At 41.9% G+C, this 15047-nt stretch overlaps 1 protein-coding gene across 1 annotated transcript in view; it reads left to right on the top strand.

The window, feature by feature from the left end:
• The first annotated feature begins 173 nt into the window (after positions 1–173).
• The window catches only part of FBLN7 (fibulin 7), a 30561-nt gene continuing 15687 nt past the window's right edge, over positions 174–15047 (top strand). The window contains exons 1-4 of the mRNA XM_063302231.1: positions 174–416; positions 4269–4428; positions 8059–8229; positions 14432–14557. Of these exons, the coding sequence (XP_063158301.1) occupies positions 333–416; positions 4269–4428; positions 8059–8229; positions 14432–14557 (541 nt within the window). The 5' untranslated portion in view covers positions 174–332. The remainder of the gene's footprint in view (positions 417–4268; positions 4429–8058; positions 8230–14431; positions 14558–15047) is intronic.

The following is a 15047-nucleotide window of genomic DNA, read 5'->3' on the forward strand; positions in this document are numbered from 1 at the left end:
GCCAGCGATCGCAGGTATTATTCCAGAAGATGGGAGAGCGAGAACGACGCCCCCCAAGGGACCAACTCCGCAGCCCAGGCCGGCGTCTCCGAGGAGAAGCGGAAACGCGAGCAGCGGGGCACTCCTCGCTCGAGGAAGCGGCCGCGCGCCTGAGCTTCTCTGCTGCCGCTCCCGCCGCGCTCCTCTCGTGGCTGGGCAGGTCGGGACTGCTCAGCCTCCGCCGCCGCGGGCTGCCCCGGGGCTCTGCAGGCTGGGCGAGCGGCAGTTCGCGCGGAGAAGGCGCTCCCTCCAGCTTTGCTGCCCGCGCAGCGCCGCACTAGCCCCGCGCAGCCATGATTTCTGGACTGCGCTACCGCCTCAGCAGCCTCGTCCTCTTCTTGTGCCTGGCCTCGGGTCAGGACTTTGAGGCTTCCCAGGTAAGCGCTGCACCGGGGCCCTTCCCTTCGACCCGTTGCTACTTCACTCGGGTGCCACGTTTCCTACCAGGCATATGTACTGCACTAACTGGGTTTGGGCAGTGAATGCCTGGGACTGTGAGAGGGGCAGAGGGAGTCCTTTTGCCTGCTTTTTCTTTTAAAGAATTTGAACCTGTCTCGCCTTTCTTTTACCTGCTCTCGGTCTCTTTTAGCGAAGGCAGTAAGGCAAATGTAGGAAGTGGCAGGCCAGGCTCCTTTTTAGGTACAGCCTTGCTTCAGGTGAAGAGGGAAGGGAGCTAGGATGCTTCCAGACAAGAGCCTTCCTCTAGCCCAACGTTTCTCAAACTTGGCAACTTTAAGATGTGGGGACTTCACCTCCCAGAATTCCCCAGCCAGCATTCTGGGAGTTGAAGTCCACACATCTTAAAGTTGCCAAGTTTGAGAAACACTGCTCTAGCCACTCAAAGCATGGTGTAGGGCAGGTGGAAATGAAAGAGCTGGGAAAGATGTTGGTATCTCTACTTCTGCCATCAAAATACATGTTCAAAGTGAGGTCCTTTAAGAAAGGCAGAAAACAGAATTGGTAGCAAATGCAATGATAGACTGACATGCAAAGGAGCAAGTCATAAACTCAATCAATAATATTGATACAAGCAGCAGTAATTTGTATTTTATCAGGGAAAATATGAAAAATAGCCATGCCACCACAGATATCTTAGTTCCATGAATGCTAGCCTATAAAAAGAAATGTATACAGCACTAAACATGCTGGGTTTACAATTACTTTTGCAGTTGAACTGGTCTTCTCAGGTAGTTAGTTCCAGGGGCAATTGCATTTTTTTGTATATTATTTGTTCAATGTGTGACTGCAACTCCTTGTTAGACTAGAAAATAAATTCAAATTTTCCTCCACTAATGCCTAAATAAACAAATCAATCAAGTTACCACATATCTAGTGATTTCAGATCACCTTGCTGGAATACTAAAAGCAAGTTACTCAGTGCAATGAAGTTTACTTAGTTTCAGTATGTCAAAACAGTTCAAGTTAAAAATAACCGTTTCACAAAAGGTATGCAGTTTGGCTTTTTTGCATTCTGTGGCATATCACACATGATAAGCATTTTGGACAGGAAAAGCCTCACTACCCACTTCCTAACCCTGGCTTAAATGTAATTGCAATTTTTGAAAGAAAAGGCACATATAATGCCTGACTGCAGTTCCCAGTATTAGCATTGACTTTGAATAATGGCAAAACTGCAATTCAGAAGTCCATTTTATCTATCTATCTATTTATCCCACCTTAATTATTTTTTATAAATAACTCAAGTCAGTGAACATACCTAATACTCCTTCCTCCTCCTATTTTCCCTACAACAACAATCCTGTGAGGTGAGTTCGGCTGAGAGTGACTGGCCCAAAGCCACCCAGCCTGCTTTCATGCCTCAGGCGGAACTAGAACTCACAGCCTCCTGGATAACTTTACACAAGCTCATGGATGCATGGATGCAGTTGTATGCACACATGAATATATTTGTTGACTTGGTAAACATGCAGAGATAGATCTATATGCACTGATACTGTAGATGGATGTTATAAACGTGATTAGGAGTATTGGTACAGATGTAACATTTCTATGCCACAGTTAACATTGCTCTGAGAACAATGCAGTTTCTTAACAGAAAAGGGCTTTCTTGGCCACTCATTCTCTGCACCTACCTCAGGGGAAAAGTACATGGGAGTAAACGTCTTGGTCCAGGACAGAAATCCAAAGCTGAGCAGGGATATTAGCTGTTCAGTAGAACCCAGCCTTGTGTCCTTGCATTCAATTGGCTGGACAGCCACTGACAATGAGGTTTTCAAATGCCACCAAAAGGGCCTCTGAACTTTCCTGCTGATCATTATGACATCCAAGCAGAAGTCTGCTCACTCATACCCATCCCTATTTCTTCATGAGGCTGTCAGAATTAAGCGGATTCTGATTTTGACCTGAACTGTCCAGAGTGCCCAACCAAAGCTTCAGCTTCCTGGTTGTCCTACTCCTTTCTTCAGGAGTCAACACATGGGCAGCTTCCCCAGACTGCTCTCCAGACTGCAACTCCTAGAATTCCCATTCTGCATTTTTACTGACTCTGTGGCAGAAAATTCTGGGAGTTGTCTCAACACAGCTGGAGAGAGCCCCAAGTCGAGACAGGCTGCCTTAGGGACAAGACAAACATCCTGAGGACAAGTTGATTCCAAAGATCCATTATCCTCTGTCTGGGATATTAATGAATCAAGTAGAACTTGAGAACTTGACCAACAAAACTTTATTTGCTATATTTAGAAATTACAGTTGTACCTTGTCTATCCTATTAGTTCTTGGCAGTTCCAGCTATAACAAATTACAGTCTGATATATGACAACAGAGAAATTGTCTAGAATGTATAATGGCACTTCAAATTTATGTTGGAAATGTGAACAAGAAGGGATATTTTATCATGTTTCATGGACGTGTAAAAAAGCTAGAGAATTTTGGATTCAAATACATACACTGATTCAGAGGATTTTAAAGATTAATAGACAATTGAAACTAGAAGTCTTCCTCTTGGGACTGATGGACAAACAATTGGAAAAAAGTCACGGAAGTTTGTTTTTGTATATGATAACTGCAGCAAGATTATTGTATGCACAAAGATGGAAAGATTTAGCAATACCAACAATGGAGGAATGGTTGGCAAAGATGATGGAACTTGCTGAGATGGCCAATTGACTTCTTTGTTCACAGAAAAGACAATATCTATGTTTATTGCTGACTGGAAACCTCTTGTGGACTTTTTGCATAAAACAGAAAAAATGAATTATGATTTATGGTTTTGATGATTAGACAGGATAGATTATGGAAAGAAGAGAGTCATGATGTAACTTTAGAGAAAGAAGTAAATTTATAATTGTACTTATAACTGCTGTAAAGAAGATAAGAAGCCACTTCTTTTTATCTTTTTTCTTTCTTTTCTATTTTTCTTTTACTTTTTCTTTCTTTCTTGCACTTTTAGCTTTCTCTTTGATTTCTTTCTTTTTTTCTTCCTTACTTTATATTCATTTATATTAGTTTTTACCTTCGCTTTTAAAACTTTAAATAATTTTTTTTTAAAAAGTATGATCCAATATTAGATAGAGCCAAACTATTATATAACAGTGATAGAGAAACAATATTATAATACATTCAGATGTACATCAGCATTATGCATATTCATTTGACACAATGAATATCTTACAGGTTGGTGAGTACACTGTTTTGTATGTGTTCATTAAAAAATGCACATTTTCAGGTTGATATCATTGCTCAACTATGGTTTTCCTAAGGTGGCATTGGGCAAGTCACAACTTGTTCTACTTGACAAGAGATTAAAAGGCTACTTTTTGTCCCTTTAAGGCAGCCTTTCTCAACCTTTTGACCCTGGAGGAACCTTTGAAATATCTTTCAGGCCTCTGAAACCCCTGCACATTCAGGCTCAAATATAGGCCAGAAGTTACAAAATTATTGTATTTGTTTCATATATTTATGCATTAACAGTGTTCTTAAACTAAAAAATAAACAATGAAACTTGCCTCTTTAATGTGAAGTTGCCCAACTTTGAAATAATTTTTTAAATAAATTGTGATCTCCCAGGGAACCCCTGGTGACCTTTCGTGGAACTCTAGAGTCCCACGGAACCCAGGTTGAGAAACCCTGCTTTAAGGAAATGCAGGGTATAAATAATCTGGAGAAAACATTGGAATAAATTATTTTCAATATACATAGAATGCTATGGTTTGCAAATGTGAAGTGTTTAAATGCACCAATCTGCTACTGTTTTTCTTTCTTTTCCATAGAACTGCATGTCAAAGCAGCAGCTCCTAGCTACCATCCGCCAAATGCAGCAGTTTCTCAAAGGGCAGGAAACACGGTTTGTTGAGGGACTACGCATCATGAAACACCGACTCACAACTCTGCACAACATAGTGACTAAAGCCACCCCAGATCCACAAACTGGTAAAAAGAATACAGAACTTCAGAGGGTGGGACAGGAATAGTCTGCATCTAGACAACCTTGCTCAGGCTGCGATTATGGACCAAAATGAAATTATAGGATGAGGAAGGACCCTCTTGGCATCCTACGTCCATAACTCATGCTTTTCTAGCAGCAGCCATCTCACACTATCTGGCTATACACAACACAAAAACATAGTTAGCTAATGTGTGGGTCAGTGTATTGTATAAACTCAGATACTGGGATTTGTTTATGGTTCAGCAAGTTGCATAAATCAAGGCAGATTAATTCTGGACTAGTATGGGATGTAATTACAGCTTTCCACTATTCACAATAATAGCTCAGAAGTTAGTGCCCAGTCCTCTAGTGCAGCCTTCTCACTGGCTCTGCTGGCTGGGAACTGTAGTTTAGCTTGTCTGAAAGGCGTCAGATTGGTCAATGCTGCTCTATGACCACTTTGGACTTGCTGTCAGAGTCTTCTTTGTGAGATCTCCACATGCATGGAAAGAGGTTTCAGGGGAAGCAAGGGATATAAGCAATTAATCAAGAATGATTTGAGGTTGGGCAAGGCATATAATTCTTGACAAGTGACACTAGTGTAGGTTTTGCTCATCCATACAGATAGGTAGCAATAGAAAGAAAGCATCATTTTGCTTCCTCAACAATATTGATCTGTCCTGAGCCATCTCAGAACATTCGTTGAAAGTATTTCTCACTCATGAGATTATACAAAGCCACATTCTTCTGAGAACAGGAGAATGGAGTGTGATGCTGCAGTGTCTCTTTGTACTGTATTTAGTTTTATTTTATTATCAAATTTGTCCCCACCCATCTCCTACCGCCAGAGGAACTCCAGGCAGTTTACAGCAAATAATCAACAAAACAATAAAAATACAATATATAATAATAGAATATCTAAAAGTACAATTACACATCAGCAATAATTATAAATAAAAATAGAATCCAAATGGGAAATGATCTAAGTCAGTTCTTGTATGCAACAAGCGCTCTAGGGCACTAGCCATCCCCAAACATGACGACTCCCCGCCCCAGGCCAGGTAGCAGAGCCAGGTCTTCAAGTTCCTCCGGAAGGCCTGGAGCGATGGGGCTAGCCTCACCTCCAGGGGCAGGATGTTCCAGAGGGTGGGAGCTACTGCAGAGAAGACCCACCTCCTGGACCCCGCCAGACAGAATTCTTTTACTGACAGGGTCTGCAACATGCCCTCTCTGCATGATCGGGTGGGAGGGGTTGATGTAATGGGGAAGAGGTGGTCCCTCAGGTAGCCTGGCCCCATGCCATGTAGGGCTTTAAAGGTGATAACCAACACCTTGAATTGGACCCTGAAGCAGACTGGTACCCAATGCAGCTCATGCAGCAAAGGTGTTAGATGCGCCCTTCTAGGGGCACCTAAAATTACCCACGTGGCTGCATTCTGGAGCAGCTGTAGCTTCCGGATACTCTTCAAGGGTAGCCCCATGTAGAGCACATTGCAACAGTCTATATGGGAGATAACTAGGGCATGAGTGACCGTTCGAAGGGTGTCCTAATCCAGGAAGGGGCATAACTGGTGCACAACACAAAGTTGCGCAAAGGCCCTCCTGGCCACGGCTGCCACCTGCTCTTCAAGCAGGAGCCATGCGTCCCGGAGGATCCCCAGATTACACATCAGGTCTGTCTGGGCAGTGCAACCCCATCCAGAACCAAAGATGACAAAGTCCCGGATACGGAGGAACCCTTAACCCACAGCCACTCCATCTTACCAGGGTTCAGCTGAAGCCTGTTGTTCCCCATCCAGAACCCGACAGCCCCCAGGCACTGAGAGAGGGCAGTCAATACTGATATATACATATGATGTATATATTATGTACATACATATATATTCATACATATACAGTATATATATGATGTACACACTGATAAGGGAAAAACAGGCACACACCCCACCCCACAATCCCATTCCTGTGCAAGCAGCACATTGGAACCCCTCCCAGAGCCTGCAAAATGATCCTTTTCAGTGGTATAGTCCCACAGCTAAAATAGTTGTCACCCAAAATTCTAACCAACCAGCTTCCCCCAAACAAATGCAGTGTGACAAGAGCTAGTAGCCACACCCAAGCCATCCCTTTGAAGCAAGCATTTTTATCCTTCAGTGTAGGGCAGGCAACAACGCCAGATATCTTTGACTGCTGTCAGAGGTGTAGGACTTCTGGTTGAACTCTTGACGGAGCCTTTAAAGCAGCAGAAATGTTCCAGGGTATGAGAACACCTCTATCTCTATCCACACACAATGTTTACTCCTGGTTAACTGAACCATGATTTATTCCAGATTTCTCCAATCTGGGCAACCTACAGATGTGTGATGTCAACTTCCAATATTCCTTGGACAGCACAGTTGTTGAGGAAGGCAACACAATGAGAGGGCATTCAGGGTGGGGAAGGCTCATTTATTGAATTAATCCAATGTTATAAATTTATGCAAACCACTAAACCACCACAGACAAATCACATGGCCTGGGTTCATGCAAGACACTAGACTCAAATGTGATTGTTTATTTCAGAGCTGAATATATCATGCAAACTCATGCCTAATACATAGAGATCCTGGAGCATCAGAATCAGAAATCATTTGTAAGAAAAATTGGAAGAATTGAAGGTGAAGGTTAGCAAAACCTTTTCAGCAGGAATGGCAACCTGAAGCGCTAGAATTGCACGTGGCTCCCCAAATTCCTTTTTAAATCATCAGTGACCACAATGGTTGAAAAATAGTTGCCTAGATTTTACCTTATTTGACCCTACCTGCAGATGTTGCTGCCACTGATTTTAAAAACTCTGGGAAGCTCTGGAATAAATAGTAGGTATTTCTCTTAACTCACAGAGCCAAGAAATAGGTTTTTGGCTTTTCAAGAAGCCTCTACAATAACAACGAGCATTTTGCAGCTCCATCATCTCATGCAGCCTCAGGAGCCCCCTTAGATCAAGTTAGGGATGCAAATTCTATATTTTGTGGAAATGTGAAAACTGGACTGAAGCTCTGAAATAGGATGAATGTAATTGAAAAATACAGAATGCTCTCTCTCCCCAAAAAACTATCAAGATTTTTATACCACACAAAGCCAAATGCAAGCTTTCCCAACAGATTCTGTTCAAATCTGTTGTTGTTGTCATTGTTGTTTTTATTATCTCTAATTCACCAAATAATTGGATTATTGCCAGCTAGCCATGGCATTTGGAAGTTATGAGTTGAAGTTCAGTCCTTCTGGAGGATGCACAGTTTAATCTGTTCATAATTGAATTATGCAAAGTTTTAATGATATGGACAATTTGAGCATCCCTAAAACCACCAATTTGCCGTAAATGAGTTTAAGGTTAGGAAGGAAGGAAGGAAGGAAGGAAGGAAGGAAGGAAGGAAGGAAGGAAGGATTGATTGATTGATTGATTGATTGATTGATTGATTGATTGTATATGCTGGTATGACTTGTGAGAAAGGTGATGTTTGAGTTGCTTTTTGAGATCAGTAAGTCTCATGCACACACAGACAGTAACTCATGTGGTTAGAAGAGATCCATGAATATTTCTCTTATTCCTTCTGGGACCTACTAACCATCTGTCTTCTGCCAAACTCTGCATGCAGTGTTCTGTCCTACATTAGAAGCCCCAGTGAATGGCAAAAGATTTGGCACCAAGAATTTGATGGATCATGAAGTCCATTTTACCTGTGATCCTGGATTTCGGCTTGTTGGTTCCAGTTCTCGGGTGTGTCAGCCAAATGGCAGCTGGACTGGAGAATTTCCACACTGCAAAGGTACTGCCTTGCTATTCCTTGGCCTGGGTACAGAAACCTCCCATCTGTTTGTCAGAACAAATCTGTACATATGTAGCTAAAAGAATGCCATCAAAACAGTCATGCCTATATAAAAAGTGTCCTAGAGGAATATGCTAAATGGAGATGAATCTAGATAAGATCTAAGCTGCATAGAAGCAATTGATGCAACACTGCCCACATTCTTCTTATGTTAATAGTAGCCTGGCAGGGGGTGGGGGGACCTGATCACTCTGCAATTTTAGGACTAGTGGGATATCAGAGAGCAGGAGAGTTGAGTGCTAGAGTGGGAAAAGAGCAGCATACTGAAACTGCTATTTTAATTTCAAAGCAAGGAATAGCTCTTTGGCATCATTGGAAGCATCCTGAAAATGCAAGCAACCATTTCAGAAAGAAATTGGGGATGGGAAGGACATGGTCAAAAATGTGGAATCTATCTTGATCTTAGCATTTGTGATGATCCTGAAGGAGGAACTAAGGAATTTGGAGCCCTATTTCCCAATTCCTTAAAGTGTGTGTATAAGCATGAACTTAAAAGAGATCTGGAAGGCCCCAACCCTCCTAGTTTTCTGGAAGGCTGTGAAGACCTGGCTCTTCCCCAGATGCTGGACCAAGATACTACGTAGTTGAGCCCCATGCAGGTGCAGCTGTCTTGAGTTTGTGATGGTGCCTCTGCTATTATATTATGGTTATTTTTAACTCTGTATTTGTGCTGCAAGGTTTTGTTTTGTTTTTGTGGATTGTTGTCAGCTGCCCAGGGTTATGTATTCAAGATGGGCAGACATACATTCTCTAAACAAATAATAAAATGACCTTACATAGGCAATTTATCAGTTAAGGTACTTTCATCCCCCTTTTGTACATCTGCTTAAAGCAGCATTCCTCTACGTGCTGTGAATGTGAACTCCAGTGCTGGCTATGAGTTATGGGAATTGAAAGCCAGTACATCTTGTGGGAATCTAGTTGGGAAAGACTTCCTTAACACAATAAAAGAGTGTTCTTCTGTGGAGTCCTTGGTGCTCTCTCAGCCTTGTTGTTTTCTTGCAGACGTTTCACTGCCAGACTAGGCAACATCTTCAGTGTGAAAAGGGAGTGGGCCTTGTTCTCTGTTTATATACCCTTGTGTTGGGGGAGGTGTTGTGCTCTCCTTGGGAATTCCTTGATTGGGCTGTTGTTTGCTGCTTGGTTGATTGACTGAGTTAATAGTTCCTTGATTAAGGTATAATGTACTGTTCTAATGTACACCAGATTGTTCATCTGGTGTTAATCCTAGTGTTGATTTTTGCATATCTAGGTGTTGATTGCTGGCAAGGGAGTGTACTGGTCTTTTGGCTGTTCTATTGTCTCTTATGAATGGTATGTAAATGTTGTTTACCTGTATGAGTCTGTTGATGGTTACCTTGTCTGAGTGCCAGGCTTCCAGGAGTCCTCTAGCATTTTTTGGATTTGGCTTGGTCTAGGATGCTCAGTTTCCCAGTTGAAAGTATGGCTGGGTCTGTCCATGTGTTGTGAGATTAAGGAGTTTTCATCCTGTCTTCTGACTGCTAGTTGGTGTTTGTGGATGCTTCATTGGGGATGTCTGTGGTGGTCTGTGTGTGTATCAAAAGGTCAAGACGGTGTCTGTGATTATGTGATCAAAGCCCTGTCCCTTTAGTATGACATGTGTGAGGCACATAAAAGGGGTGGGGCTTCAATTGCATGGCCACCATCTTGACTTTTAAAACTCTCCCTACAGATGCCCTGCAGAAATATTATAAGTCTGCTCTGTTTTTTATGTTTCCTGCTTGTGTGCAAAAGGTCCATTTTGCATAATTTACCTCATCCTAGCTCTCTTTATCAAAATCCATGCCAGTCCAACTGGGGAGGTAGCATGGTGCTTGTGTTACCTGACTTTATTCTTTTTTTTTATGGCTTATGTATGTTAACCCTCTGTGTTGCCAGTGCTTTCTTTCATCTTTCTACCCTGTTTTGGCTGATCCAACAACATACGTTGCAATGAACTATTCCATATATTGCCCTTGGTAATTCTACTCGTTTATCTTTCATGCTGGCAATACTGCTCAGCTTCAACTAGCATTTCTTTTTTTTGGCCCAATCCTACAGTCCATCAGCTAGGAGAACATCCATATAATACTTCACCCTAACTCGTGTAATTCAGACAAGAGAAGGTGTGATTTATGCAGGTATTGGACATGAACACAATCTGCTTCCTCCCAAAGCATGGCATGAAAAAGGCAAGTAATTATGAATGAAAAAAGGACACAATAAATCCTTTTGTTCTGCGCTTACTGAATAAGGTTATTATAACTGCTACAGTTGTTTTTGCCAGTCTAACTTAATATCAGACATAAGTGCATTGCTAATTACATCTTAGGATACCACTTATTTAAATTAATTAGCATTGCATAAACTCTAGAACCACAATTATGAAACTCCAGAATTGATCAGTAATTTCTCACTAATTTAATGTATGTTTATACTTAAAGCCTACTGCGTCTTGTCTTCTGTTTATAAAATGTAATTAAGGGGAATAAACTACTATTAGCTTTGGTTTCTAGATGTTTTCTTCATTCTGTCCTTGCTCCTTAGCTTTTAATAGCAGTCTGGCAAACAGCTATTACCCAGCTGCAGCTTTTTCCTTTCTTTTGTCTCCAGGCCAGGAAAAAAAAAGTAACTTGTTAAATTTCTGTCTCTCAGACTGCCTCTAAAATGCAGGTGTAGAAAAAGGAAAACTGAATCTTTAGAGCAGTTTTAAAAATGTTCTTTGAAAACCCTGGAATCTGGTGGTTTTTATATCAAACCTTTTAAGACGTGCACAAAATCCAATAAAGCTTCACAGCAAAGAATAAAGTGTTTTCACAAAGTCATGTGAAACAATTTAAAAAGGAAAGGAAGGAGTATCAGGGGGGGCTTGCAGGTGCATAATAGAAAGAAAGAGGGAACAAGGCTTAGAACAGTGTTTCTCAACCTTGGCCACTGGAAGATGTGTGGACTTCAACTCCTCATGCTGGCTGGGGAATTCTGAGAGTTGAAGTCCACACATCTTCCAGTGGCCACAGCTGAGAAACACTGGCTTAGAATGTAATAATCAGCAACCTTCTGGAGTTTCTGTCCAACTGCCTCTCCCATAGGGATGCATTGGGTTTTTTTTTTCTTGGAATGTTTTTCTCTGCAACTGAGCCTGATTTGGCCCCTTTCTGACCCAGCCTTTCTTTTGCCACCTTTTCCTCCCACACCAAATTTGGTCCAGTTCTATTTTGTGTTGGAGTTACAGAATCCTGAGCCTCTTTGCATAATTTTCTTCCAATGTTCCATTGGGTTGGAAAGAATAGTACAGAGAGACAGACCTTGTTATTATTAGAATTTTTCCCTTCCCATCAGCCTGGGGAAACTTGTGCTTCTCTACTTAAAACGTTCTCACCTCTGAACAAAATGGAGAAATTTAGAGAATTCTGGGAGTTTGGAAAAGTACAAAAATCCTCAGAAAAAATCCAGAAGGAAAAGTGGTTGTTTATTTATTTGCTTTGTTTGTTTCTCTGAAAGAGTTTTACCCTTTTTTCAAGGGAAAAGACTTCCAAGTGCAAACTGTACATGATCAGTAAAATAAGAGTGGCCCTGTCCACCACCTCAAAGACTAAAGCTAAAGAAAAATCAAAAGAGAGGGGGAAGAAAGGGGGGAAACAATTATAGGCACCCATTCTTGAAAGTTAATTTTTTTTTAATAATGGCCATGGGAACTGAAACTGTTTTCTGACAGGAAGAGCCAGCTGCAACCAGCTTTTCCATTTAGCTGACAAAATGGTCCTGCTTAGAGTCCCATCCAGAGTTAACCCACAGGTCTCTCAGCACTTCCAGTTGCCACAGAATGCTGTTGGACAGTTTTGTGAGTCTGGTCGATGCTGGGAGAGAATGACTGGAATAACAAACAGGAGTTGGGATGGAAAGGCATTCCCCAATGCAATATTTTGAGACAAGGGCCTTTTCTGCCCTTTGAAATGTGGTCTTTCCTTCCTCTCATCTCAAGCACTGTCCTAGTTCCTGGTTAAAGTGTGTATCAAGTTAAGGATGGATGAGATGTACTTGCATATACATGTACATCCATACATGTGGCCAACATGGAGGAGGAGGAGGAATTAGTTTGATGCCTATTTTTTTGTTTTGGTCTGTTTCATTTAAATTTTCACATGCTTCATCTTAGTGAAATTAGATTTTTCAGGCCCCTGCACACAGTCTGCATAGCCCGGGCTGTTTGTTTAAAGGAATTCCCATCTCATTGTGCAAAATGCTAATGCACCATTGAACCTATGCCTGAGCTACTGTGAGAAGGCTGCTTGCAGCCCTCCATTGTGACTGAAAAAATGGAAATGTTGTCTTTAAACAGATGCAACCCACAGTGTTAGGTACTTACCTCTATTCAGAAGAGAGGGAGGAATGAAGACAGCACTCCATATAATCTACTACACAGAATCTTTTTTCACAGTGACTCTTGAGTTATGCCAAAAGGGGTTAGCAGCTGGTTTAGGGGCAAGAAATGTTGCCTTTGAAACACCTTAGAGTATTTCTTATAACACAGCCCTTGGTACCTGCTTCCCCAAGGGGCCAGATGAGAATCTCAGCTCAGTGGAAATTTTGAGGGTATGTACAGAAGAAGGGAGGGGTGTTAAACCCCTCTGAGTGCTTATTCAATAACTTCATGGTTTGGTGACATCTGATTATTAATTATTAATAGCAGGAGAGTTGGCTTTTGGCAGATGCAAAGCTACAGCCACCCCACAAGGTACTGATGGACTGTTTCCTCAAGAAATTCCACACCACACTATTTTTTTCAATGCATAACAAGCCCAGGAGAGGTGAAAGGGGGCCTTGGATCAATAGGAACTGAGGAGCCATCTGGTCTGTTCTTTCACAGAAAGGAATTCTGTGGGACTTTGCTCCTTCTTATAAGATTTATTTATTTATTTATATTTCAAATTTCTGTCACTGCCCATCTCCCCCAGAGGGGGACTCTGGGTGGTTTACAACAAAATAAACAAATTAAAACCATAAAACATAAATTACAATACAGACCATCATTATAAATAGATAAATATAAGATCCCTGTGGCAAAAAGCTCTCATTCAATGGGGAGGGCACTACAGCACCAACCACCCCCAGGAAGAGCTGTTGCCCTTCCCATCCCAAGCAAGGTGGCAGAACGAGGTTTTCAAATTCTTCCAGAAGGCTGGGAGCGAAGGTGCCTGCCTCACCTCCGGGGGCAGAATATGGTGCCTTCAAGAACTAAATGTGGATGTTTCAGTCCCCATCTCTTCTCTGCAATTACAGAAGAGAATGAGGGATCGCATCTGCGATTGTGTTGTGTTTCTAAGGATCTTTCAGCCCTTTAGGAAAACACCACCATTGTGGAGATGATCCCTGATCCCAGTTCCAATCTCGTGAGGTAGGTTGAAGCTTCCACTTTGAGTGATGCCAGCAGGACAGGACTTTGGATTATAAACTGAGGGTGAGGGCTCATTTTAGCAGAATGAGCTGGAAATTCCCTCTCTTCCATGTTACAGAATTGGCCTTGATAATTTTGAGGTAATGTAAAAAGTATTGCCATTTAAAGCACAGAATCCTCTGTGAGTCCAAGTTCAAGATCCAGAATGATTTAATGTGTACCACTATTTGCTTCTAAGATGCTTAAAGGGATACTCTGCCCTTTCCCAATTCCTCAGTGAAGAGAAAGGCTATAACTTCCCACACTTGCCAGAGGTTGGTGGAACCTCTGCTGAAGATGGTAGGAAGTACCAGTTCCAAAAACTACACCTCACTGCTTCACCTTTTGTGGATTTGTTCAAATGTTCCTGCAGTATATGTGATGATGCACAAAAGCCAACTGAGCAGTATTTCTCAACCTTAGCAACTTTAAGAGGGGTGGATTTCAACTCCCCAAATTCCCCAGCCAGCATGGGGAATTCTGGGAGTTGAAGTCCACCCCTCTTAAAGTTGCCAAGTTTGAGAAACACTACAACAGAGGGACTACATCATCCCTTCATATCAAGTGATTTTGCTTGTGTCTTCCAAGTGATTGTTTTCTGTGACAAGTGATTGTTTTCTGTAGGCAGCATTTTATATGCTTACACAATGCAGCTTGTGAGCTGAAAGAAGCAAACTTTCTAAGTATTTAATTTCCTTTTTTAATCAGATATTGGTATGTGCGCAAATCATCTGTGCCAGAATGGAGGAACGTGTGCAGAGACAGGTGACCAGTTTCAATGCATTTGTTCACAGGGATGGAGCGGCCCCAACTGCCAGTATCGAACCCAGACAGGTTTGTATTTTGCTGGAGGGTGAAGGATGGTGGGAAAGAAGACTGTGCAAGGCTCAGTCAGAGAGATTTGCAATTCTCAGGATGAGCAGGCCTGGCTGGAAAACCTGTGTCTCACTTCTCCTTTCTTTTATGCATCAGGGAAGATTAGTATGTGGCAAACAATGGTCAGCTCAGGTCATAATTAGCTGTTTAAACTAGGGTTTCCTGCAAAGTGTGTGCTTGTGATTTCCTCCATTTGTGCAAAAGGAGGAAGGAGTGCATGGTCCCCAGGTTAGTATCATTTGAATATGTTTTAGAAGAAAAAAATTCTCTTTGCATAAATATTGAAACAATGATAAGGAAAAGAAAAGAAGGAGAGAGAAGTGGTATAAATAGAGCCAATGTTAGGAGGAGGAACAGTTTTTATTTATTTGTTACATTTATATCCCACCTTTCCTCAAGACAGCAAGGTATAGTGTCTCCTTCTCCAGTTTTTCTCCACAACAACCCT

This window comes from Candoia aspera, chromosome 1 (assembly GCF_035149785.1).
Source record: "Candoia aspera isolate rCanAsp1 chromosome 1, rCanAsp1.hap2, whole genome shotgun sequence".
Taxonomy (NCBI): Eukaryota; Metazoa; Chordata; class Lepidosauria; order Squamata; family Boidae; genus Candoia; species Candoia aspera.